Source organism: Chiloscyllium plagiosum, unplaced genomic scaffold, assembly GCF_037043375.1.
Source record: "Chiloscyllium plagiosum isolate Xiang-an unplaced genomic scaffold, Cpla_swu_hap1 HiC_scaffold_26, whole genome shotgun sequence".
In the NCBI taxonomy this organism is placed as follows: domain Eukaryota; kingdom Metazoa; phylum Chordata; class Chondrichthyes; order Orectolobiformes; family Hemiscylliidae; genus Chiloscyllium; species Chiloscyllium plagiosum.
Genome location: NW_028270164.1, coordinates 13248599 through 13275198, shown reverse-complemented (window position 1 = coordinate 13275198; position 26600 = coordinate 13248599). Strand labels below are relative to the sequence as shown.

The window sequence follows — 26600 nt, the reverse complement described above, 5'->3', positions numbered from 1 at the left end:
CATAAACTTACGAACCATGCCATCTAAATTGTCATCCATATTGTTTATATAATTTACACCGATCCCTGCAGAACACCACTGGTCACAGGCCTCCAGTCCAAAAAAATGATCCTCCACACCCTCTGTCTCCTGCCATCAAGCTAATTTTGTATTAAATTCACAAGCACACCCTGAATCCCATGTGATCTAACTTTACAAATTACTCCTGAATGTGGAACCTTGTTACAAAAGTCCATGGAGACAACAATTACTGTTCCCCCTCATCAAGCTTTTTGCTTACATCCTGAAAAAAATGGAACCAAGTTTGTGATGCACGACTTCCCACGCTCTGTCCCTAATTAGTTCTTGCCTCTCCAAATATATGTCAATCCAATCTTTAAAAACCCTCTGCAACAACAGTCCAAAGATGTGCAGGTTATGTGAATTGGACACAATAATGTACAGGTTAGGTGCGTTAGACAGGGGAAATGTTTCTGTGTAGGATGCTCGTCGGAGGGTTGGTGTGGAATTGTTGGGCCGAATGGCCTGTTTCACACTGTACGGAATCTGTCATTCTATGATTCTCACTTACCCACCACTGATATCAGACTCACAGATATGTAATTCCCAGGCTTCTCCACACAGCTTTTCCTACATAAAGGGATAACGTTAGCCACCCTCACTTCCTCCAGCACTTCACCTGTGACTGTGGATGATACAAATAGCGGCGCTAAGGGGACTCACACTTTCTTCCCTAATTTCCACTTGATCAGGTCCTAGAAATCTATCTGTTGTTATATCTTTTAAGATTTTCAGGACTTCCTCTTTCTGTAATGTGGACTGTTTTCATGGCATCGATGTTCATTTACCTGAATTCCCTTGCCTCCATGTCTTTCTCCACAGTAAAATATTCAAAATATTTATTGAGTATCTTTTCCATCTCCTGTGGTTCCCCACAATGACGATCCCGGTTACTTCCTTCCCTGAATCTGAGAGTTGGTGTGTTCCATTGGGGTTTATTAAAGGGTTTGGGCTGGTAACTACGACCCAGATATACCACTTGTTTAAAACCACGGGTTTCACATGGAGCTGTCGCTTGCTGATATTGGCAGTGGTCACTTCCATCCTCTTGAGATGGTTTTCTGATCTTGCAGGAATAATGGAAAACCTCATCTACAGACACATAAGCCACCGTAAGGAGCCATGAGGCAAACAGATGAGGTTCCCCATCTCCAAGGAGTACTCAGAAAACACAGCTTGGGTGTGTTTTGCGTGAGTAATGTCTGCAACAATTATCCTGTTAGTTCTTTATCTTTTAGTCTTTAATGGCCAGCGTCTGTTGCCCATTCCTAATTGCCCCTGACTGAGTGGCTTTCTAAACCTTTTGAAGAGGGCAGTTAAGAACAAACCACATTGCTGGAGTCCCATGTAGATCAGACGTGGAAAAGGCGGCAGATTTCCTTCCCTAAAGGACATTGATGAATCAGATGGGTTTTGGCACTTTAGAGAATCTGAGGAGATCCCAAAATACTCTCCACCCTTCAGGCACTCTGCCTGTATCCCTGATGAAGGGCTTTTGCCCGAAACATCGATTTTACTGCTCCTCGGATGCTGCCTGAACAGCTGTGCTTTCCCAGCACCACGAATCCAGAATCTGGTTTCCAGCATCTGCAGTCATTGTTTTTACCTCGATATTTCATTTGTACAACTGCTCTCCACTCTTTCCCCAATATCCGTCCGAAATCTGGTCACACTAGCTACGTATTGAACTTAGTAATTCCATATGTTAGAAAAATGCAAATTGTAAGACAATCAACCACTATTTTAACTTGTGGGGAGTTTTGGAGTTTTTGCAAAGTTTTTGCATGTTGTGGGCAGTATTTTATGTACCTGCTCATTTTCCAATTACCGTACAAACCATTGGCGTAGATCAGAACTGACAATGAAAACATACATTTTATCATTTGCAATTTTCAAGTGTGGAGATAATAAGAAAGCATTGTTTACATCACACTTACCAATGTTCGGCATTTTTATTCTATAACTGCAGTTCTTCTCTCTTACATTGTTGACTGACACATGAACAATTTCACTGGATTTTGTTCCCTGAGTATTTGAGGCTGTGCAGTAATATTGATGATGTTGCTGTGAGAAAGATTGACAATGTAGATCCAGTTTATTGGTGTCAGAGATCATTGAATCTTGAGATGGGGTCTTCTCAGACCATGTGTAGTGAATGGGGAGGGATCCCCGGGCAGACTCGCAGGAGACTGTCACTGAACCCCCAGAACATGAGGCAATTCGTTTGGATAAAAATCGAAGTCCAGGAACAGAGACGGCTTCTGTGGGAAAGAAACAATTATTCTGTGAGAAAAATCAAGTATTACACAACACTTTGTCACCTTTCTTCCTGACAAAACAGACAAATCAGAAGAGAGTAATTTAAAAATGCACTGAGACATTTACCGTCGGAGATGTGCAGCTTTATATTAAACATTGAGTCAAAGGCAAAAGCCTCAATCCCACAGCTGTACCATCCTGCATCTTCCCATTGAAGATTCTTGATTGTGACAAGAAACATTCCTCGTGTTTTGTCGTCAGTGATCGTTATTCTCCCATTTGGCCAATTTGTTTTTGCTCTAACAGAACACAGATGACTCCATCCTTGACACCAATATTTCACGTGTGACTGGTACTGCTGCGCTTCGTAATGACAAGATATTGTGATCGCTCTTCCCAAAATTCCCGTTACGTGTTCCTCTGCCCATAAAGCACCTGAAACTGAAGAGACAACATTTCAAAAATTTAACTGGAAAGAATTGCTTATTACAAACAGATACATTTTAATCAGCTACATTCCATCCAGTACATGATGAATGTAATCATTAATATAAACCCTTATCAGAGCCTCAGGTGTTCCAAATTCCCAGGGAATGATTGAAACAGTCGGGATATTTTCTTACCCCACTGGTCAAGCTTTGGGACAATCTTGAAATTGGGTTTGTGCTGCCTGCTGTGGGCTCTGACTCCACCGTGTGTGACATCATCGAAATGTTGTTTCCCCCCCCCCCCCCCCCACCCCCCAGGAGAGCAGCCTGAGTGACAGGCCTGGGTTGGAGTCGGCTGAGGATCAGTGTGAAGGAGGGTACAGGTGCTGAAGGGTCCTTACTCCGACCGGAGAAGGAGGGTTTCATCCAGGGAGGAGGGGTGGGGGTGTGTGTGGTGTAGACTCATGGTGGGCTCAGAGGCTGCATTTTCAGGGCTCAAGGGGCAGATATAACAGGTGACCCAGGAAAATGATGAGAGTCCTCAAGTTGGAGAGGAAGAGAACTGAAGTTTAGCAGGGGCTGGTTCACGATGGGAGAGAGAGAGATCAATGTGCAGGATCTTGACGGCAGTAAAGGCAGGATTATTTGCAATCACACATTGTTGTCAGTGTAAGGAGAGTAAAATAATATATGTAATTTACTGATCATTCCAGAGAGATGGTACCTGAGAAAATGTTAAAATTGCTGCCACATTGTGTCCTGGGTGGGGAAGAGGTGCAGCCTGTTGATGACTGGGTAAATTTACTTCAATAATTACTGAGAGAAATGTCTTTATTAAGCGTAAGTGAAGAGGTGGAGTGGAGGGAAGAAAGGAAAAAGACACGTGAATGATTTAAGGTGGTGAAGGGCAGGAAACAGAGACCTCATGGGAAAAAAGGAAGCCTTGAAAAAAAGAGAATTGCGAAAACAGAGAGATGAACACTTCAGGTTTCTGTCTGTGATGTTTTCTGCATGAAATTGGTGGGCAACAGCCAAAAAAAAGGTTTCAGAAAGTTTTCCTGGAACAGAATTCATGGAGTTGTAGCCGAGAGTACTGCAACGTTGAGAATTTTAACCATGAGTGTTTGAAAATGTCTTGATTATAAATGGAGAGATGACAATGATGGGCTGCAATTGTATTGCCGTGTTACATTGTAATGTGAGAATCAATGGGATTGAAAGAGAGTAAGCAACTTGATTCAAGTTAATGACTGAAAGATAAAAAGCTTTTTATGGGAAGGGAAATATAAACCAACCACCTACTTTTGTGACAGAGCCTCACAAGACATTTAATAATGAACAGCACTTCAAAAATAAAAAAAAGCAAGCTCAAGATGTTTAGTTTGAGGGCATATTACCCTCCAGTTTCAGTGTGTTATTAATATTCTAAACTTTGAATAACTTAAAATTATTATGCTGGTGTGTTCACTTAAAAGAAACATTATGTTGTCCTTTTTATTTCATTCATAATTAATAATGCCGCTCCAAAGTATTTGGGAACTCTGTCACATGAGATTATAATGTGTTCAGTAGAACATACAATATTTTGTGATGTATTTCATATATTTTTACATTTGTTCATTTAAACTTCAAAGACTTCCATACATAGGGACACATGGGGCAGGCAAAGCACATGCTGTGTCTGTTTTCTGCAGCCTGTCACTCTCCTGAAGCCAGTTGCTGTAATGTGAGGGGTGTCAAACTGCATTGGATATGGCTCACCTGGGATCTCACCCAGTCCTGCTCCCTGCCCTGGGCATGTTGGAAGGATTTGCAGGTTGATAATGAACCTGTTTGGCTTTGTAAGAATACACAATCCTTTGCAAAATGTGTTGGAGTGAGAATCGAACTGTGAGCATTTGTCACAGCAATAACAATGTTACCCACTGTGTCACACGATGTTCCTTTGGCCTTTTACATATCTCCAAATACTTACACATCTAGTCTGTATAAATTAGACCGTAGATTGTAATAGACATTGATTATCTGAATACACACCTCAGATGGTAACTCACCAGGAATGGAACAAATGAGGAGAATCAAAGTCCACATCGTTTTATTGTCAAAGATCAGTTCAGTTCTTGATGTCAGTCTCTCAGCGGTTGTTTCTCACATTGAAGTACGTGTGTAATGCAATGTCTACAAGAAGTTAAATAAGGAGGAGGGTATAGGAAGCCACCTTCTGACACCACAGTCAGCCAGATGACGAAATTTAACCCTGATGAAACTTATCTACTACCAGTCATGTTTAACAGAAGAATGAAATTACTTTTAATTTTAAGAATAGAAAAATCTGAAATCAAGACAGTTAAAGAGTCTGAATGTTAAGGATGATGTTAAGGATAATCTTGACTCAAGCTCAGTATTAATATTGAAATCTCAAATGATAACAACTGGCTTATTCACCTCTGTCAGAAAATTTTAATGAACATTTTTTGACAAGGGTTTCTTCAACAAAAATTAATCCTACAACTAAAAATAGATTTAACAAAGACTATTTGGAGTCTTAGGCAGAACATGTCTCCAGTTCACACTGAATAATTATTGTGTCAGGATCTGAGCTCCTGGATGTGCAGAAGAAGGATACCCTCTGCTCCAGTTCCACAAGATCCAAGTAAACAAGACATGGGGTCGATTTCAGGCAGAAAAAGGAACTCAACAACAGAGAGACAATTCAGGGAGAAGTGAGCTGTGATTGAGTAACTGGGAGTGAGCTTCAATTCCAAGGTGAGGATCCCTCTGGTGAACCGACTGACATGGGGCTTTGTATTCACCAGGACATGGTTGATGATGAGTGAGTCTGGTGAACCAAGCTGGGTTTCACCTTTGAGCAGGTCAAAGGGGCTGACATCCTTCATCAACCGTGCTCATCCCCAGCTACATTACCCAGAGACTGAACCGACGAGGACCATCGCAATGCTCTGTCGTTTACGTTGGGTAAACTCCTGGAGAACACTTGGAAACATTTGGTGGTTAATATCCCAATGGGGATGAAACCCCTCTACTGTCAGGTCACCAGTGTCTGAGGGTCAGAAACAGAGAGCAGAGATCCCCCAGCCCCTGAATGACATGGACACTGTAGAATCAGTTGGGAAAATAGGACCAGATTGAAAAATTAGATTCTGTGATGTAACAGTGAAGACAGCAGTTATTAACAAAGTGAAGAATATCTGATCTAATTGTCAGGGATCCTGTAAAGTGACTTGCTCAGTGTCAAAGCCATATCCTGGTAGACGGTCACTCAGCAGTTTTTAAAAGACCGTTCTTCTGAGACAAACAATTGCAGGACCTGGAGCTACCACAAAGCCCCTCCCCCATTCGGATGGATGTCCCATTTGCTCTGGAATGGTGCAGTGATCCACCCACAACACGGACATGAGCCTGTCCCAGGAGGTTTCCTTCCAGAGATTGTGATCAAAGGGCTGGGTCTGAAAACTCTCAGTACAGTCTTGAATGACCCAGAGTGTGCCACCCACAATATCCTGTTGATTAACACTGATGTGGGCTCTAAGAAAACTGCCCCCTCCCTGCCTTTCCAGAAAGCCTCTCCACTGAACATTTCCGTCAGTGGCTGCGCAAACGTGGCTGCAGACATATTGCTACAGGTGACACAGTTCTCCCTGTTTACTGAGCTGTAGGCAATGGGTGCCAGGAGGGTGTTACAGTGTCTGCAGGTATGGGTTGTGGTTTCACAATGGGCTTTCCCCACAGGCTCTGGGGTTTTACCAGTGACAGAGGAGGCCAATCCCAAGTGTCTAGCAAGCTTTTCGAAAGCCTTTGGAAGAGCTGTGTAATGTCCCTGCTATAACAGTTAGTGAAATATTCCTGTGGTCTCCTGAGCTATTTGTCACACAGTTCCTGGACAATATAAAATGTTCAGTACTGTAGGAACTTTATCTCTAGTTTACAGCACAGTTTAATTAATAACTCTTCTTCTGGTCCTTTGGAATCTCCCCTGTAGATTAATCGATAAAGCTTCTCTCCCCTTTCACCTGTCCTCTTTGTGATTCATAACCTACATCCCGCTCAGGCCGGACCCCGATACATCTGTCCACTGTTTGTTCCACCCACGTCCAACAATGTCCTTCAAATGGACCAGGATCCACAACATTAGCCTCCAGCAAGTGCTGTACCAGGGCAGCTCTCTCTCCAATTTGCAGACAAAAGCAACTAACACTTACTCTCTTTGTGCATCCATGGGTATCTAACACACATCCTCCTTGATAATATTCACACTTTTTTCTTATAGTGTCAAAAGACCATGAACATCAAAACATGCAACAACTGTGGAAGCTTGTTTTTTACATCTCAACTTCTCAAAAATGGACAGCACAGTGTCTCAGTGGTTAGCACTGCTGCCTCACAGCCCCAGTTATCTGGCTTCAACTCATGCCTTGGGTGACTGTCTGTGTGCAGTTTGCCTGTTCTGCCTCGGATTCCAGCAATGTACAGGTATTGTGGAATGGTCATGCTAATTGTCCGGAGTGTCCAGGGATGTACAGGCACAGTGGATTAGCCATGGGAAATTTGTGGCTATCGGAACAGAATGGGGTCTGGGTCTGGTGGGATGTTCTTCAGATGTCTAGTGTGGACCAGATGGGCCAAATGGCCTCTTTCAGCACTGTAGGGATTCTATAATTCTCAGTTACACTCCTCATTGACCATGCACCTGTTTGAGGGTTTAATGGAATGGGCCCAAACTGAATGTGTGTTCATTTACAATGAACCATTCACACACAGCTTGCTGCAGACAGAAACATTTTGGGCGGAAGACTATTTTACCAGATTTAAATTTTAATTTGATACAAGTTTATAATTATTCAATTCCTTTCAAATTAAGTTGGATTATAATGTTTGGGAAAAAACTTCAAATTGTTTCAGAATGATAGGGGAATTTGCAGTTCTCTAAGCACAGTGAGCTGAGAAGCACATTCACTTCTTTCAAAGCCTTGCCTTGTCAGTGTGTTTGCAAATATGGCAAGTACGTTTACATAGCACCTTATGAGCAGAGATATGGGTGATTGTCAGTTAGAAGATTCAAGGCCAGCTGGGATTGTGTTGGATTGGTTGAGTGTGGAGCTAACAACATTATGTATGAGTCCAACATGTTTATTTGAAAATACAAGCTTTTGGAGCACTGCTCCCTTGTCAGGTAGCTAGTGAGACAGGATACATAGGACACAGGATTTACAATTATAAGATGAAAGTGTCATACAACTGATGCAATGTATCAGAGAAACCTAGATTGCTGTTAAGTCTTTAATCACTTAGAATGGGGATGCAGGTTTCGATTGATTAATATGTATATCCCAGAATTTCTATCATGTCACCGCGCCGATATATCTGAAAATAAGTGACATCTCAGCTCAGACAATGCATTAAAGATATGAGGTTAGAGTCTCTGTCAGACTGGGTTTTTTCCAAAGTAGGAATTTATAAAATGTCACTTTGACTGACTGCCTGCAGATTGAGTGCTTTTTGAACAAAATAGAGTATATCTGCAAATACAAATTTGCAAACGCAAATTCACGCCACAGGGTGTGTGTGTGTGTGTGTGAAGGAGAGAGATTGAGAGTGTGTATGTGAGGGAGAGAGAGTGAGAGAGTGTGTGTGACAGAGAGTGAGTGTGTGAGGGAGAGTGTGTGACCTAAAGAGAGAGACTGTGTGAGGGAAAGCAAGTGAGAGAGTGTGTATGTGTGAGGGAGAGAGAGTGTGTGTGATGGGGAGAAAGTGAAAGAGTGTGTGTGAGGGGGAGAGTCAGCGTGTGAGGGAGAGAGAATGACGGGGTGTGTGTCTACGAGGGAGAGAGGGTGAGAGAGAACATGTGAGGGGGAGAGAGGGAGAGAGTGCATGTGTGAAGGGGAGAGAGTGAGAGAGTGTGTGTGAGGGAGAGAGAGTGAGAGAGAACATGGGTGAGTGGGAGAGAGGGAGAGAGTGTGTGTGTGAGGGAGAGAGAGGGAGAAAGTGTGTGTGTGAGGGAGAGAGAGTGAAAGTGCGTGTGTGAGGGGGAGAGAGTGAGAGAGTGTGTGTGTTAGGGAGAGAGAGTGAGAGTGTGTGTGGGAGGTAGATAGAGTGAATTGTGGGAACACAGAGATGCACGCTTCAGGTTTCTGTCCGTGAAGTATTCTACATGAAGTTGGTGGGCAAGAGCCACAAAATGTTTCAGGAAGTTTTCATGGAACAGAATTCATTGAGTTGTAGCCGAGAGTAATGCGACACTGGGAATTTTAATCTTGAGTGTTTGTAAATTTCTTGCTCATGAATGGAGAAATAGCAATGATGAGCAATAATTTTAGCGTTACATTGAAATGTTTAAATCAATGGGATTCAAAGTGAGTAAACAACTTGATTCATGTTAACGACTGAAAACAAAAAGGCTTTTTCTGCAAAGTAAAATATAAACCAATCATCTACTTTAGCAACAGACCCTCAGAAAACAATATTTAATGAACAGCACTTCAAATAGAAAAGAAATAAAAGCAAACTCAAGTTGTTTTGTTTGAGGACTCATTACTACTCCGGTTTTCAGTGTACATTCAACATTAAAAACATTGGCAAAATTAAAGTTATTGTGCTGCTTTTTTCACTTAAAAGAAATATTATGTTGACCTTTTCATTTAATTCATATTAATAATGCCGTTGTCAAGTATTTGGGAACTCTGTCACATAAGATTATAAAATGTTCAGTTGAAGATAAAACATTTCATAATGTTGTTTTTTATATATTTATTCCTTTAAACTTCAAAGACTTCCATATTTAGAGACACACGGGGCAGACAAAGTCCATGCTGTGTCAGTTTTCTGCAGCTTGTCACTCGCCTGAAGCCAGTTGTTGTAATGTGGGAGGTGTCATTCTGCATTGGATAAGGCAGACCTGGAATCTCACCCAGTCGTGCTCCCTGCCCTGGGTATGTTGGAAGGATTTGCAGGTTGATAATGAACCTGTTTCAACTTTGTGAGAATACACATTTCTTCACAAAATGTACTGGAGTGAGAATCGAACTCTGAGCATTGTAACAGTAATAATAATGTTACCCATTGTGTCACAAGCTCTCCATTTATCTAATTATGTATTTTCAAATATTCAAATATTTCTACTGTATAAACCACACAGTGGACTTCAACAAACATTGATTATCGGAATATACAACTCGGATGGTCACTCACCGGGAATGGAACAAATGAGGAGAATCAAAGTCCACATTGTTTTATTCAAAGATCAGTTCAGTTCTTGATGTCAGTCTCTCAGCTCTTGCTTCTCACATTGAAGTTAGTGTGTAATGCAACGTCTACAAGTAATTACATGAGGAAGAGGATGTAGGAAGCCAGCTTCTGAAACCACAATGAGCTAGACGGTGAAATTTAACCCTGAAGACATTTTTCTCCTATCAGTTTTGTTTAACAAAAAACCTGAATTAATTTTCTCTGAAAAAATAGAAAATTCTGAAATCAAAACAGGTGCTAAGAAAATTGTTGACCCAAGCTCAGTGTTTATAAAAAAATCGCAGTTGCCTGACAACTGGATGGTTCTCTAATACAGAATTATTTTGCAAATAATAATCATGCAGCTAAACATAAAATTGTTTTGAATATTTTGTCTGTTTGCAGAATGTACCTCCTGTTAGTGCTGAATAATTATTCCATCAGAATCTGCTCTCGTGAATGTGCAGGATGAGGGCAACATCTGCTCCATTTCCACAAGATCCGAGTGAATAAGTCATGGGGCCGATTTCAGGCAGAAAAACTGGGAGTGAGTTTCAGTTCCAAGGTGAGGATCCCTCTGGTGAACCGACTGACATGGGGCTTTGTATTCACCAGGACATGGTTGATGATGAGTGAGTCTGGTGAACCATGCTGGGTTTCACCTTTGAGAAGATCAAAGGGGCTGACACCCTTCACCAACCCTGCTCATCCACAGCCCCAATGCTAAAGGCAGTGGCCCCACCTTAACCCTTAATATGGAAGGAGTGTCACTGGAGTCATTACCCAGAGACTGAACCAACGAGGACCATCGCAATACTCTGTCTGGGAAACAGAAACAACACGTTGGGTAAACTTCTGGAGAACACTTGGAAACATTTAGGGGTTAATACCCCAATGGGGATGAAACCCCTCTGCTGTCAGGTCACCAGTGTCTGAGTGTCAGAAACAGAGAGCAGAGATCCCCCAGCCCCTGAATGACATGGACACTGTAGAATCAGCTGGAAAAATAGACCAGATTGAAAAATATAATTCTGTGAAGAAACAGTGAAGACAGCAGTTATTAACAAAGTGAAAAATATCTGATCAAGTTGTCAAGGATCCTGCAAAGTGACTTGTTCAGTGTCAAAGCCATATCCTGGTAGACGGTCACTAGCAGTTTTTAAAAGACCGTTCTGCTGAGACAAACAATTGCAGGACCTGGAGCTACCACAAAGCCCCTCCCCCATTCAGATGGATGTCCCATTTGCCCTGGAATGGTGCACTGATCCACCCACAACATGGACATGAGCCTGTCCCAGGAGGTTTCCTTCCCAGAGATTGTGATCAAAGGGCTGGGTCTGAAAACTCTCAGTATAGCCTTGACTGACTCAGAGTGTGCCACCCACAATATCCTGTTGATTAACACTGACGTGGGCTCTAAGAAAACTGCCCCCACCCTGTCTTTCCAGAAAGCCTCTCCACTGAGCATTTCTGTCAGTGGCTGTGCAAACGTGGCTGCAGACATATTGCAGGTGACACAGTTCTCCCTCTTTACTGAGCTGTAGGCAATGGGTGCCAGGAGGGTGTTACAGTGTCTGCAGGTATGGGTTGTGGTTTCACAATGGGCTTTTCCCACAGGCTCTGGGGTTTTACCAGTGATAGAGGAGGCCAATCTCAATGTTTAGCAAGTTTTTTGAAAACCTTTGAAAGAGTTGTGTAATGTCCCTGCTATAACAGTTAGTGAAATATTCCTGTGGTATTTGTCACACAGTTCCTGGACAATATAAAAAGGATCAGTGCTGTTGGGCCTTTTGGCCCAGTTTACAGCACAATTTAATTGATAACTCTTCTTCTGGTCCTTTGGAATCTCCCCTGTAGATTAATCGATAAAGCTTCTCTCCCCTTTCACCTGTCCTCTTTGTGATTCATAACCTACATCCCGCTCAGGCCGGACCCCGATACATCTGTCCACTGTTTGTTCCATCCACATCCAACAATGTCCTTCAAATGGACCAGGACCCACAACATTAGCCTCCAGCAAGTGCTGTGCCAGGACAGCTCTCTCCAATTTGCAGACAAACGTAACTCACACTGAGTCTCATTGTACATCCATGGCTATCTATTACACATCCCCCCTTGATAATATTCACACTTTTTTCTTATAGTGTCAAAACACAATGAACTTCAAACCATGCAACAAGTGTGGAAACTTGTTTTTTACATCTCACCATCTCAAAAATTGACAGCACAGTGGCTCAGTGGTTCGCACTGCTGCCTCACAGTCCCACTGATCTGGGTTCGGTTCAAACCTTGGGTAACTGTCTGTGTGCCTGGGTTTCCTCGAGGTGTTTTCTCCTGCTGTCCAGCAATGTGCAGGTTCGGTGGAATGGTCATGGTGCCCAGGAAAATACAGGCTAGTTGGGTTAGCGATGGGAAATGTGTGGCTATCGGAACAGAGTGGGGTTCTGGGTCTGGTGGGATGCTCTTCAGATGGGTGGTGCAGACCAGATGGGCCAAATGGCCTCTTTCTGCACTGTAGGGATTCTATAATTTTCAGTTACATTCCTCATTGACCATGAACCTGATTGAGGGTTTAATGGAATGGGCCCAAACTGAATGTGTGTTCATTTACAATGAGCCATTCACACACAGCATTCTGCAGACAGAAACATTTTTAGAAATAAAGTAATTTGGGGAGGAAAACTATTTTACCAGATTTACATTTTAATTTGATAAAATTTTAAAATTAATCAATTCCATTCAAATTAGTTGGGATTGTAATATTTGGGATAAGTGTTCAAATAGTTTCATAATGATAGGTGGATTTGCAGCTTTTGAAATACAATGAGCTGAGAAGCACATTCATTTCTTTCAATGTCTTGCCTTGTTTGTGTGTCTGTGAATATGGCAAGTTGCATTTATATAGCACCTTCTAAGATGTAAAGCTGGAGCAGAGATATAAATGAGTGTAAGTTGATGCATGGTGGAAGATTCAAGGCCAGTTGGAATGATGTTGGAATAGTTCAGTGTGGAGCTAACAACATCGTGGATGAGAGCTCTGCTGGACAGGGAGATGGAGGAGTCAGTGGCTAAGGAAAGGTGATTGTGCTGGGATAAAGACAATGGCTTCAATCTTCAGAATTGTCAGGTGTAATTTTATTGAAGTCGTGAAAATGCCCAGACAAGCACAAACACAGCAGGTCGGTATGTCAGAGACAGTCCTTAAACTGGATCAATGGCGATGGAGGCATCAACCATCACTATCAATCCTGAGCCGTACATCTAGCTGTCTCCTTGGAGAGGTGAACAACTGTCATTCAGACTCAGGCTCAGTACTCACTGTCTGCTGGATATGACCCATTGGCAAGAAGATTCAGGATGTGGGGGGGGCTGCTGTTGGACTGGGGTGGACAAAGCTGAAAATCACACGACGCCAGATTATACACCAACAGGTTTATTTGAAAATACAAGCTTTCAGAGCACTACTCCTTTGTCAGGTAGCCAGTGGGACAGGATACATAGGACACAGCATCTATAAGTAAAAGATCAAAGTGTCACACGATGGATGCAATATATTAGAGAACCCTAGATTGCTGTTAAGTCTGTAATCACGTAGAATGGGGATGCAGGTTTCGATTGATTAATATGTAAATCACAGAATTTCTCTCAAGTCACCACCCGAATATATCTTAAGGCTTTATCAGTAAAATAAAAAAGTGACATCTCAGCTCAGACCTTGTATTAAAGGTATGAGGTTAGAGTCTCATCTCTAGTCAGACTGGTTTTATTTTGAAAGTAAGAATTGATAAAATATCACATTAACTCACTGCCTATAGATTGTGTGCTTTTTGAACGGAATAGAAAGTATCTACAAATACAGATTTGCAAATGCAGTTCACCCCATAGACTTATATATGTGTGTGTGTGTAGCAGGGGAGGTTGGGGGAGAGATGGACAGGGATGATGTTTGTGAGGGAGAGAGAGAGTGTCTGAAAATTCAGGGGAAATGTTGTCCATATCATATCTCCATTAGGATGCCTCAAGTGTGTATCCTCATTCAAATGTCATCGACACCACCAAGCACTCTGCACATTGCAGACTATCTCCTCACAGTGTGTGAACCTGGCAGCTGAGAATTGCTGTCTTCCACTGTTTGCCATGCTGTGAATTACAGAAATACCAAACCCAAGTGGCACTTTAAAATTAGCTTGTCAGATTATATTCACGTCGTTAATGAGACACCGAGGGTGAACAATGTTGTAGTCAATGATTGCTTGAGGCCATCACCTGTAATGTTTATTTCTGGACAATGAGTGACCTGTTGTTGAAGTGTAATTTGATGCCAGTGATAGGACTGAATCAGTGGATGCATGGTGGATGCAATTGCCCCGAATAGGTTTCAAATTCATAGAGCTTTGCACTAGCCCTCTCCCCCTTATCATCCTAAAATATGTATAACTGACTCCACTCCCACTCTGCAATTGAGTGTCAGTCATTTTACACAGTTATTGTGCAGCAACTGGGTCAGGATGGGTGAAGTGTCAACTGAGTGCTTTTGTGACAAAAACATAAATTGCTGGAGAAACACAGCAGATCTGGGGACACCTGTGGAGAGAAAGCAGAGTCACTGATTCACGTCTGTTGACCATTCTTCGGAAGTGTTAGTAGGTTCGATAAGGTGCTCCACATGCTACAGACATGGGGAGTAGGGTGTTTCTGTGAATTAACACCAGACTCTACCTGTGATGCAGAATGATCCTTCTTCCTCTCTTTAATGTTGTTGTCCCTGTGGATCCAATGATCTTTTGTCACCTCACCATTTCTGTTCATTCTCTCTCTATAGCCAAATGTCCCTAATTTCCCACAAGAGCTCATGTCTTTGAGAATTACAAAGCCCTTATTGGTCCTAACCCTCCCCATGTGAAGGACAAAATGGCACTGACCTGGGAAAATATCATTTCCTTTTGTTCTCTGGTGCCTCCTATGTTCTATGAGAGCCCCAGAAAGAGGGATTTGATGCTGTATTTCTAATTTAGATCAGACAAGATTCAGGTTACTTTGTTTATATGTTTATTAATATCTGCATGGGAGCTGTACACATCAACAAATGCTGAACAGATCAATTCATTTGAACAGCAACAAATGTATTTTATTATTTTAACAGATAACAAGGTTTTGTCCAATCAAACTAATACACACTAACTCACTGATATCTCTACCCAAAGATAATTACATTGTCTTCATTCCAGATTAGGACACATGACTATATTATCCAATAAGGTTTAAACGAGAGCATGGACAAGGTGAACAGCCAAGGTCTTTTTCATCTCTGGGAGTGTCCAGAACTAGAGGGCATAGGTTGAAGGTGAGAGAGAAAAGATTTCAAAATGACCTGAGGAGTAACTTTTTCACACAGATGGTGGGTGCGTGTATGAAATGAGGTGCCAGAGGAAGTGATGGAGGCTGGTACAATGACAGCATTTAACAGCATGACGTCATCATGGAGAGAGATGACGTAAGACCAGAGTAGGCCATTCAGCTCCCTCGAGGCTCCTTCAGCATTCACCTGAATCAGAGCAGATCTTCCACCTGAATACCATTTTTCTTGCACTAATTCCATATCCCTCCCTATCTTTCTTACCCAGAACATTATTGATCTTGTTTTGAATATACTCAAGGCTGGAGCCTCCAGAGCTCTCTGGGGCAGAGAATTCCAACAAACCATCACCCTCTGAGTGAAGAAATTCCTGCTCATCTCAGTCCCAAATGGTCAACCCATTCTTCTCAAACTGTGTCACCTGCTTCGAAACCCCTCCACGCAGGGCCACCTCATTGATGGGGAACTTAGAGTGCTCAAAATCATTCGTGTAAAGGCCATGATGCTCACCTAATGTTTTCGTGTAAACATTGTGACTGAAACAGAACAAATCACCAGGAGAGTGAAGAGTACCCAGCGTATCACATCCCAGGCAACGTAACTGTGTAAAACAGAAAAAATACAAAATAATTTGAAGTAAACAAGACTGCTTCATATTTCAAGTACATATTCCCTTGTTAGATTAGATTCTGTACAGTATGGAAACAGGCCCTTCAGTGCAACAAGTCTGCACTGACCCTCTGAAGTGTAACCTACCTGGACTCACTCCCCTACATTTACCCCGGCTCTGGGCAATTTATGATGGCCAATTCACCTAACCTGCATATCATTGGATTGTGGATGGAAACTAGAGCAGACACGGGGAGAATGTGCAAACTCCACACAGACAGTCACCTGAGGTGGGAATCAAACCAGGGGTCCCTAGCGCTGTGAGGCAGCAGTGCTAACCACTGAGCCACCATGCCACCCCTGTTAACCTGTGACACTGCAGTATATTGTAGCAAATTAAAGCAGCAAAGCTAAAGGAATTATGTGGGAAAATTAAATTACAGTTTTTTTATTACTAACATGAACAACAGATAAAGTTCAAATGAAAGAATCCTCTGTAGTACGTCCTGTAATGGTATTTATATCTGATGAAGCAGTCTTTATGTTAGCTCCTGTCAGGTGCAGACAAGGCGTGGCTATTGTAGTCCTGACAAATCAACATATGGACAGAACAGTTTCTGGTCTAAATGTACCTTCCAGCCACAGAAATGAACAACAGATAAAGGTCAAATGAAACAAGTTGCAGTAACATGTCCTGGAATGGTCAGCCCAATGTTATACATGAGGATTATAAGGTTAAATGGGTGGACCTGGTGCAAGTGGCCCTGCAGTCTGGTGTAATATTCCAGTGGGTGAGGTGTCTCTTCAGTGAGTGAGGAACTCAGAATAACATCATCCTATACTGTTCCTGCACCTGCTAACAGGCCAGTATTATCCAGCTGAAACCAGACAGCCTTCCACCCTCTCAGTTTGGGAACAATGTATAACACGAGAGAATGGAGGAGGAGAAGATGACATGCAGCATCAATGTGGATTTCATCAGTTTGCTCATTTCCCCTCCCCCCACCTTATCCCAGATACAACCCCTTCAACTCAGCATCACCCTCATGACCTGTCCTACCAGTCCATCTTCCTTCCCACTTATCCACTCCTCCCTATTCTCTCTCCTATCACTGTGATCCCCAACTCTATCTACCTATCACACTCTCAGCTACCTTCTCCCCAGCCCCACCTCCCTCTCATCTATTTCTCAGTCACCTGGCCCACATTCCTGATAAAGGACTCTTGCCCGAAATGTCAACTCTCCTGCTCCTCGGATGCTGCTTGACCTGCTGTGCTTTTCCAGCACCACACCCTCGACTCTGATCTCCAGCATCTGCAGTCCTCACTTTCTACTCAAGAATGTAATGTCCCTGTCAGTGATTCTCCAGAACACTCTGGTTTAAAAAGCTATCGTTGTTGATCTTTAAAAAATACCGTGAGCCGAGATAAATAATGGAGCAGTGAATTTTAATGCTGAAAACAGCATCTCAATCTGGATTGTTCCAAACAGAAAGTTGGCACTTCCTGTTATGAATTTCCAATTACATAAATAGCGACATTGTAAGGAAGGTAACAGAATAGCACTGTATAAAATCAGCCATCATTTCGATTTTGTTAAATTGTCATTTGAAATTGAAAATTATTGTACACTTTATGTTAAATCAGCGACTCTCACTTGGAATCAATGAAATTTTGACCATGAAATTGTTCTATCTTTTCCTGACAGACTTGGATTCTGAAGATGATCTTGTAGTTGGTGACATTGTTGAAGAGACTGCACAAGTATATTCACTTCCTATTGAGACCTCAGAAAATATTTAGCTTCATCTGGGTCTCACTTCCAGACAACCAAGAGAGCTCTCCTCACCAATGGAACCTCACGGCTTGTTGTGAACAATAGATTTTGTTGAATTCATTTCTCTCTAACTCCCCCTGTCTGGAGCGATGTGGTAGCAACCTAGCTTGAACATAATTTGTGTTTGGATCCTCGCCTGGACATTGATGCTCCTGTATCCTTATTAAAGCATTTGAAAGGCTGAGGTTGGTGGGACTATATTCCTGAGATCCCCTTTCTCATCCTTGTCAAATGTAAAGGAATGTTCCAGACACTGAGCTGGTCACTGTCCCCTGCTGGACAATATATTCCTGGGGGATCCAGCAGCCCATGTTCTGTTCTGTAATATCCTTGATGTGGAGGTGCTGGTATTGGACTGGGGTGATATTGTTGGTGATGTTGTTGGTAATATTATTGGTGATATTGTTGGTGATATCGTTGGTGATATTGTTGGTGATGTTGTTCATATTATTGGTGAACTCGTTGGTGATATTGCTGTTGATGTTGGTGATATTGTTGGTGATATTGTTGGTGATGTTGTTGATATTGTTGGTGATATTGTTGGTGATATTGTTGTTGATATTGTTGATATTGTTGGTGATATTGTTGGTGATACTGTTGATATTGATGGTGATATTGTTGGTGATATTGTTGTTGATATTGTTGTTGATATTGTTGGTGATATTTGTTGTTGATATTGATGGTGATATTGTTGGTGACATTGTTGTTGATATTGTTTGATATTGTTTGTGATACTTTTGGTGATATTTGTTGGTAATATTGTTCGTGATATTGTTGTTGATATTGTTGGTGATATAGTTGGTGATATTGTTGTTGATATTGTTGGTGATATTGTTGTTGATATTGTTTGTGATATTTTTGGTGATATTTGTTGGTGATATTGTGGGTGATATTGTTGTTGATATTGTTGGTGATATTGTTGGTGATATTGTTGGTGATATTGTTCATATTGTTGCTAATATTGTTGGTGATATTGTTGTTGATATTGTTGTTGATATTGTTGATATTGTTGGTGATATTGTTGGGGATATTTGTTGGTGATAGTGTTGTTGATATTGTTGTTGATATTGTTAGTGATATAGTTGTTGATATTGTTGTTGATATTGTTGGTGAAATTTGTTGGTGGTATTTGTTGTTGATATTGTTATTGGTATTGTTGTTGATATTGTTGGTGATATTGTTGGTGATATTTGTTGGTGATATTTGTTGTTGATATTGTTATTGGTATTGTTGTTGATATTGTAGGTGATATTGTTGGTGATATTGGTGATATTGTTGTTGATATTGTTGGTGATATTGTTGATGATATTGTTGGTGATATTGTTGTTGATAATGTTGGTGATGTAGTTGTTGATATTGTTGTTGATATTGTTAGTGATATTGTTGTTGATATTGTTGGTGGCATTGGTGATATTGTTGGTGACAGTGTTGTTGATATTGTTGGTGATATTGGTGATATTGTTGGTGATATTGTTGTTGATATTGTTGGTGATATTGTTGTTGATATTGTTGTTGATCTTGTTGTTGATCTTGTTGTAGATATTGTTGTTGATATTATAGGTGATATTGTTGCTGATATTGTTGTTGGTATTGTTGTTGATATTGTTGGTGATATTTGTTGGTGATATTTGTTGTTGATATTGTTATTGGTATTGTTGTTGATATTGTTTGCGATATTGTTGTTGATATTGTTGGTGATATTTGTTGGTGATATTGTTGTTGATATTGTTGTTGATATTGTTGTTGATACTGTTGGTGATATTGTTGTTGATATTGTTGTTGATCTTGTTGTTGGTATTGTTGTTGACATTGTTGTTGATATTGTTGGTGATATTGTTGTTGATATTGTTGATATTGTTGCGAATATTGTTGGTGATATTGTTGTTGATATTGTTGGTGATATTGTTGGTGATATTGTTGGTTTTATTGTTGTTCATATTGTTGTTGATATTTGTTGGTGATACTTGTTGGTGATATTTGTTGTTGATGTTGTTGTTGATATTGTTGTTGATATTGTTGTTGATATTGTTGGTGATATTTCTTGGTGATATTTGTTGTTGATATTGTTATTGGTATTGTTGTTGGTGATATTGTTGTTCATATTGTTGTTGATATTGTTGGTGATATTTGTTGGTGATATTTGTTGTTGATATCGTTATTGGTATTGTTGTTGATATTATTGTTGATATTGTTGTTTATATTGTTGGTGATATTGGTGACATTGTTGGCGATATTGTTGTTGATATTGTTGGTGATATTGTTGGTGATATTGTTCTTGATATCATTGTTGATATTGTTGTTGATATTGTTGTTGATATTGTTGGTGATATTGTTGTTGATATTGTTGGTGATATTGTTATTGGTATTGTTGTTGATATTATTGGTGATGTTGTTGTTGATATTGTTGTTGGTATTGTTGTTGATATTGTTGGTGATATTGGTGATATTGTTGTTGATATTGTTGGTGATATTGTTGGTGATATTGTTGTTGATATTGTTGGTGATATTGTTGTTGATATTGTTGGTGATATTGTTGTTGATAATGTTGGTGATATAGTTGTTGATATTGTTGATGATATTGTTAGTGATATTGTTGTTGATATTGTTGGTGACATTGGTGATATTGTTGGTGATATTGTTGTTGATGTTGTTGCTGATATTGTTGCTGATATTGGAGATATTGTTGTTGATAATTTTGTTGATATTGTTGGTGATATTGTTGTTGGTATTTGTTGTTGATATTGTTGGTGATATTGTTGTTGATATTGTTGATGATATTGTTGGTGATATTGTTATTGGTATTGTTATTGGTATTGTTGTCGATATTATTGGTGATATTCGTGGTGATATTGTTGTTGGTATTGTTGTGATATTGTCTTTAGTATTGTTGTTGATATTGTTGGTGATATTGTTGTTGATATTGTTGGTGATATTCTTGTTGATATTGTTGTTGATATTGTTGGTGATATTGTTGGTGATATTGTTGTTGATATTGTTATTGGTATTGTTGCTGATATTGTTGATGATATTGTTGTTGATATTGTTATTGGTATTGTTATTGGTATTGTTGTTGATATTGTTGGTGATATTGTTGTTGATATTGTTGTTGGTATTGTTGTTGATATTGTTGGTGATATTGGTGATATTGTTGTTGATATTGTTGTTGATATTGTTGGTGATATTGTTGGTGATATTGTTGGTGATATTGTTGTTGATATTGTTGGTGATATTGTTGTTGATATTGTTATTGGTGTTGTTGTTGATATTGTTGGTGATATTGTTATTGGTATTGTTGATATTGTTGTTGATATTGTTGTTGGTATTGTTGTGATATTGTTGTTGGTATTGCTGTTGATATTGTTGGTGATATTGTTGTTGATATTGTTGGTGATATTGTTGGTGATATTGTTGATATTGTTGTTGATATTGTTGGTGATATTGTTGGTGATATTGTTGTTGATATTGTTGTTGATATTGTTGGTGATATTGTTGGTGATATTGTTGTTGATATTGTTATTGGTATTGTTGTTGATATTGTTGATGAAATTGTTGTTGATATTGTTGTTGATATTGTTATTGGTATTGTTGTTGATATTGTTGGTGATATTGTTGTTGATAATGTTGGTGATGTAGTTGTTGATATTGTTGTTGATATTGTTAGTGATATTGTTGTTGATATTGTTGGTGACATTGGTGATATTGTTGGTGACATTGTTGTTGATGTTGTTGGTGATATTGTTGGTGATATTGAAGATATTGTTGTTGATATTTATGTTGATATTGTTGGTGATATTGTTATTGGTATTTGTTGTTGATATTGTTGGTGATATTGTTGTTGATATTGTTGATGATATTGTTGGTGATATTGTTATTGGTATTGTTATTGGTGTTGTCGTTGATATTGTTGGTGATATTCGTGATGATATTGTTGTTGGTATTGTTGTGATATTGTTTTTAGTATTGTTGTTGATATTGTTGGTGATATTGTTGCTGATATTGTGGTGATATTGTTGGTGATATTGTTGTTGATATTGTTATTGGTATTGTTGTTGATATTGTTGGTGATACTGGTACTATTGTTGTTGATATTGTTGTTGATATTGTTGGTGATATTGTTGGTGATATTGTTGTTGATATTGTTATTGGTATTGTTGTTGATATTGTTGGTGATATTGTTGTTGATATTGTTGTTGATATTGTTATTGGTATTGTTGTTGATATTGTTGGTGATATTGTTGTTGATATTGTTGTTGGTATTGTTGTTGATATTGTTGGTGATATTGGTGATATTGTTGTTGATATTGTTGTTGATATTGTTGGTGATATTGTTGTTGATATTGTTGTTGGTATTGTTGTTGATATTGTTGGTGATATTGGTGATATTGTTGTTGATATTGTTGTTGATATTGTTGGTGATATTGTTGGTAATATTATTGGTGATATTGTTGGTGATATCGTTGGTGATATTGTTGGTGATGTTGTTCATATTATTGGTGAACTCGTTGGTGATATTGCTGTTGATGTTGGTGATATTGTTGGTGATGTTGTTGATATTGTTGGTGATATTGTTGGTGATATTGTTGTTGATATTGTTGATATTGTTGGTGATAATGTTGATATTGATGGTGATATTGTTGGTGATATTGTTGTTGATATTGTTGTTGATATTGTTGGTGATATTTGTTGTTGATATTGATGGTGATATTGTTGGTGACATTGTTGTTGATATTGTTTGATATTGTTTGTGATACTTTTGGTGATATTTGTTGGTAATATTGTTCGTGATATTGTTGTTGATATTGTTGGTGATATAGTTGGTGATATTGTTGTTGATATTGTTGGTGATATTGTTGTTGATATTGTTTGTGATATTTTTGGTGATATTTGTTGGTGATATTGTGGGTGATATTGTTGTTGATATTGTTGGTGATATTGTTGGTGATATTGTTGGTGATATTGTTCATATTGTTGCTAATATTGTTGGTGATATTGTTGTTGATATTGTTGTTGATATTGTTGATATTGTTGGTGATATTGTTGGGGATATTTGTTGGTGATAGTGTTGTTGATATTGTTGTTGATATTGTTAGTGATATAGTTGTTGATATTGTTGTTGATATTGTTGGTGAAATTTGTTGGTGGTATTTGTTGTTGATATTGTTATTGGTATTGTTGTTGATATTGTTGGTGATATTGTTGGTGATATTTGTTGGTGATATTTGTTGTTGATATTGTTATTGGTATTGTTGTTGATATTGTAGGTGATATTGTTGGTGATATTGGTGATATTGTTGTTGATATTGTTGGTGATATTGTTGATGATATTGTTGGTGATATTGTTGTTGATAATGTTGGTGATGTAGTTGTTGATATTGTTGTTGATATTGTTAGTGATATTGTTGTTGATATTGTTGGTGGCATTGGTGATATTGTTGGTGACAGTGTTGTTGATATTGTTGGTGATATTGGTGATATTGTTGGTGATATAGTTGTTGATATTGTTGGTGATATTGTTGTTGATATTGTTGTTGATCTTGTTGTTGATCTTGTTGTAGATATTGTTGTTGATATTATAGGTGATATTGTTGCTGATATTGTTGTTGGTATTGTTGTTGATATTGTTGGTGATATTTGTTGTTGATATTGTTATTGGTATTGTTGTTGATATTGTTTGCGATATTGTTGTTGATATTGTTGGTGATATTTGTTGGTGATATTGTTGTAGATATTGTTGTTGATATTGTTGTTGATACTGTTGGTGATATTGTTGTTGATATTGTTGTTGATCTTGTTGTTGGTATTGTTGTTGACATTGTTGTTGATATTGTTGGTGATATTGTTGTTGATATTGTTGATATTGTTGCGAATATTGTTGGTGATATTGTTGTTGATATTGTTGGTGATATTGTTGGTGATATTGTTGGTTTTATTGTTGTTCATATTGTTGTTGATATTTGTTGGTGATACTTGTTGGTGATATTTGTTGTTGATGTTGTTGTTGATATTGTTGTTGATATTGTTGTTGATATTGTTGGTGATATTTCTTGGTGATATTTGTTGTTGATATTGTTATTGGTATTGTTGTTGGTGATATTGTTGTTCATATTGTTGTTGATATTGTTGGTGATATTTGTTGGTGATATTTGTTGTTGATATCGTTATTGGTATTGTTGTTGATATTATTGTTGATATTGTAGTTTATATTGTTGGTGATATTGGTGATATTGTTGGCGATATTGTTGTTGATATTGTTGGTGATATTGTTGGTGATATTGTTCTTGATATCATTGTTGATATTGTTGTTGATATTGTTGTTGATATTGTTGGTGATATTGTTGTTGATATTGTTGGTGATATTGTTATTGGTATTGTTGTTGATATTATTGGTGATGTTGTTGTTGATATTGTTGTTGGTATTGTTGTTGATATTGCTGGTGATATTGGTGATATTGTTGTTGATATTGTTGGTGATATTGTTGGTGATATTGTTGTTGGTATTGTTGTGATATTGTCTTTAGTATTGTTGTTGATATTGTTGGTGATATTGTTGTTGATATTGTTGGTGATATTGTTGTTGATATTGTTGTTGATATTGTTGGTGATATTGTTGGTGATATTGTTGTTGATATTGTTATTGGTATTGTTGCTGATATTGTTGATGATATTGTTGTTGATATTGTTATTGGTATTGTTATTGGTATTGTTGTTGATATTGTTGTTGATATTGTTGTTGATATTGTTGTTGGTATTGTTGTTGATATTGTTGGTGATATTGGTGATATTGTTGTTGATATTGTTGTTGATATTGTTGGTGATATTGTTGGTGATATTGTTGTTGATATTGTTGGTGATATTGTTGTTGATATTGTTATTGGTGTTGTTGTTGATATTGTTGGTGATATTGTTGATATTGTTGTTGATATTGTTGTTGGTATTGTTGTGATATTGTTGTTGGTATTGCTGTTGATATTGTTGGTGATATTGTTGTTGATATTGTTGTTGATATTGTTGGTGATATTGTTGATATTGTTGTTGATATTGTTGGTGATATTGTTGGTGATATTGTTGTTGATATTGTTGTTGATATTGTTGGTGATATTGTTGGTGATATTGTTGTTGATATTGTTATTGGTATTGTTGTTGATATTGTTGATGAAATTGTTGTTGATATTGTTGTTGATATTGTTATTGGTATTGTTGTTGATATTGTTGGTGATATTGTTGTTGATAATGTTGGTGATGTAGTTGTTGATATTGTTGTTGATATTGTTAGTGATATTGTTGTTGATATTGTTGGTGACATTGGTGATATTGTTGGTGACATTGTTGTTGATGTTGTTGGTGATATTGTTGGTGATATTGGAGATATTGTTGTTGATATTTATGTTGATATTGTTGGTGATATTGTTATTGGTATTTGTTGTTGATATTGTTGGTGATATTGTTGTTGATATTGTTGATGATATTGTTGGTGATATTGTTATTGGTATTGTTATTGGTGTTGTTGTTGATATTGTTGGTGATATTCGTGATGATATTGTTGTTGGTATTGTTGTGATATTGTTTTTAGTATTGTTGTTGATATTGTTGGTGATATTGTTGCTGATATTGTGGTGATATTGTTGGTGATATTGTTGTTGATATTGTTATTGGTATTGTTGTTGATATTGTTGGTGATATTGGTACTATTGTTGTTGATATTGTTGTTGATATTGTTGGTGATATTGTTGGTGATATTGTTGTTGATATTGTTATTGGTATTGTTGTTTATATTGTTGGTGATATTGTCGTTGATATTGTTGTTGATATTGTTCTTGGTATTGTTGTTGATATTGTTGGTGATATTGTTGTTGATATTGTTGTTGGTATTGTTGTTGATATTGTTGGTGATATTGGTGATATTGTTGTTGATATTGTTGTTGATATTGTTGGTGATATTGTTGGTGATATTGTTGTTGATATTGTTGGTGATATTGTTGTTGATATTGTTATTGGTATTGTTGTTGATATTGTTGGTGATATTGTTGGTATTGTTGATATTGTTGTTGATATTGTTGTTCGTATTGTTGTGATATTGTTGTTGGTATTGCTGTTGATATTGTTGGTGATATTTTTGTTGATATTGTTGGTGATATTGTTGATATTGTTGTTGATATTGTTGCTGATATTGCTGTTGATATTGTTTGCGATATTGTTGGTGATATTGTTGTTGATATTGTTGGTGATACTGTTGTTGGTATTGTTGTTGATATTGTTGATGATATTGTTGGTGAAATTGTTGTTGATATTGTTGGTGATAATGTTGGTGATATTGTCATTGATATTATTATTGGTATTGTTGATATTGTTGGGGGTATTGTTGTTGATATTGTTTGCGATATTTGTTGGTGATATTGTTAGTGATTTTTTTGTTGATATTGTTGGTGATATTTGTTGTTGATATTTGTTGGTGATATTGTTGGTGATATTGTTGATTATATTGTTGGTGATATTGTTGGTGATGTTGTTGGTGATATTGTTGGTGATATCGTTGGTGATATTATTGGTGATGTTGTTGATATTATTGGTGAACTCGTTGGTGATATTGTTGGTGAGGTTGTTGATATTGTTGGTGATATTGTTGGTGATATTGTTGTTGATATTGTTGATATTTTTGGTGATATTGTTGGTGATACTGTTGATATTGATGGTGATATTGTTGGTGATATTGTTGTTGATATTGTTGTTGATATTGTTGGTGATATTTGTTGTTGATATTGTTGGTGATATTGTTGGTGATATTGTTGTTGATATTGTTTGTGATATGTTT

General features: G+C 38.3%; 1 protein-coding gene across 2 annotated transcripts in view; it reads right to left on the bottom strand.

Moving 5' to 3' along the window:
• Positions 1 to 26600, bottom strand: part of LOC122563081 (uncharacterized) — a 133018-nt gene that overhangs the window by 4124 nt on the left and 102294 nt on the right. The window contains exons 1-3 of one of the 2 annotated variants that reach the window (XM_087973496.1): positions 9954 to 10079; positions 2446 to 2760; positions 1998 to 2321 (exon numbers count right to left, since the gene is read on the bottom strand). In XM_087973496.1, coding sequence (XP_087829622.1) covers positions 1998 to 2321; positions 2446 to 2760; positions 9954 to 9990 — 676 coding nt within the window. In that variant the 5' untranslated portion in view covers positions 9991 to 10079. Of the gene's footprint in view, positions 1 to 1997; positions 2322 to 2445; positions 2761 to 9953; positions 10080 to 26600 lie in introns of those variants that run through there. The other variant, XM_087973497.1, reaches the window with a different exon arrangement.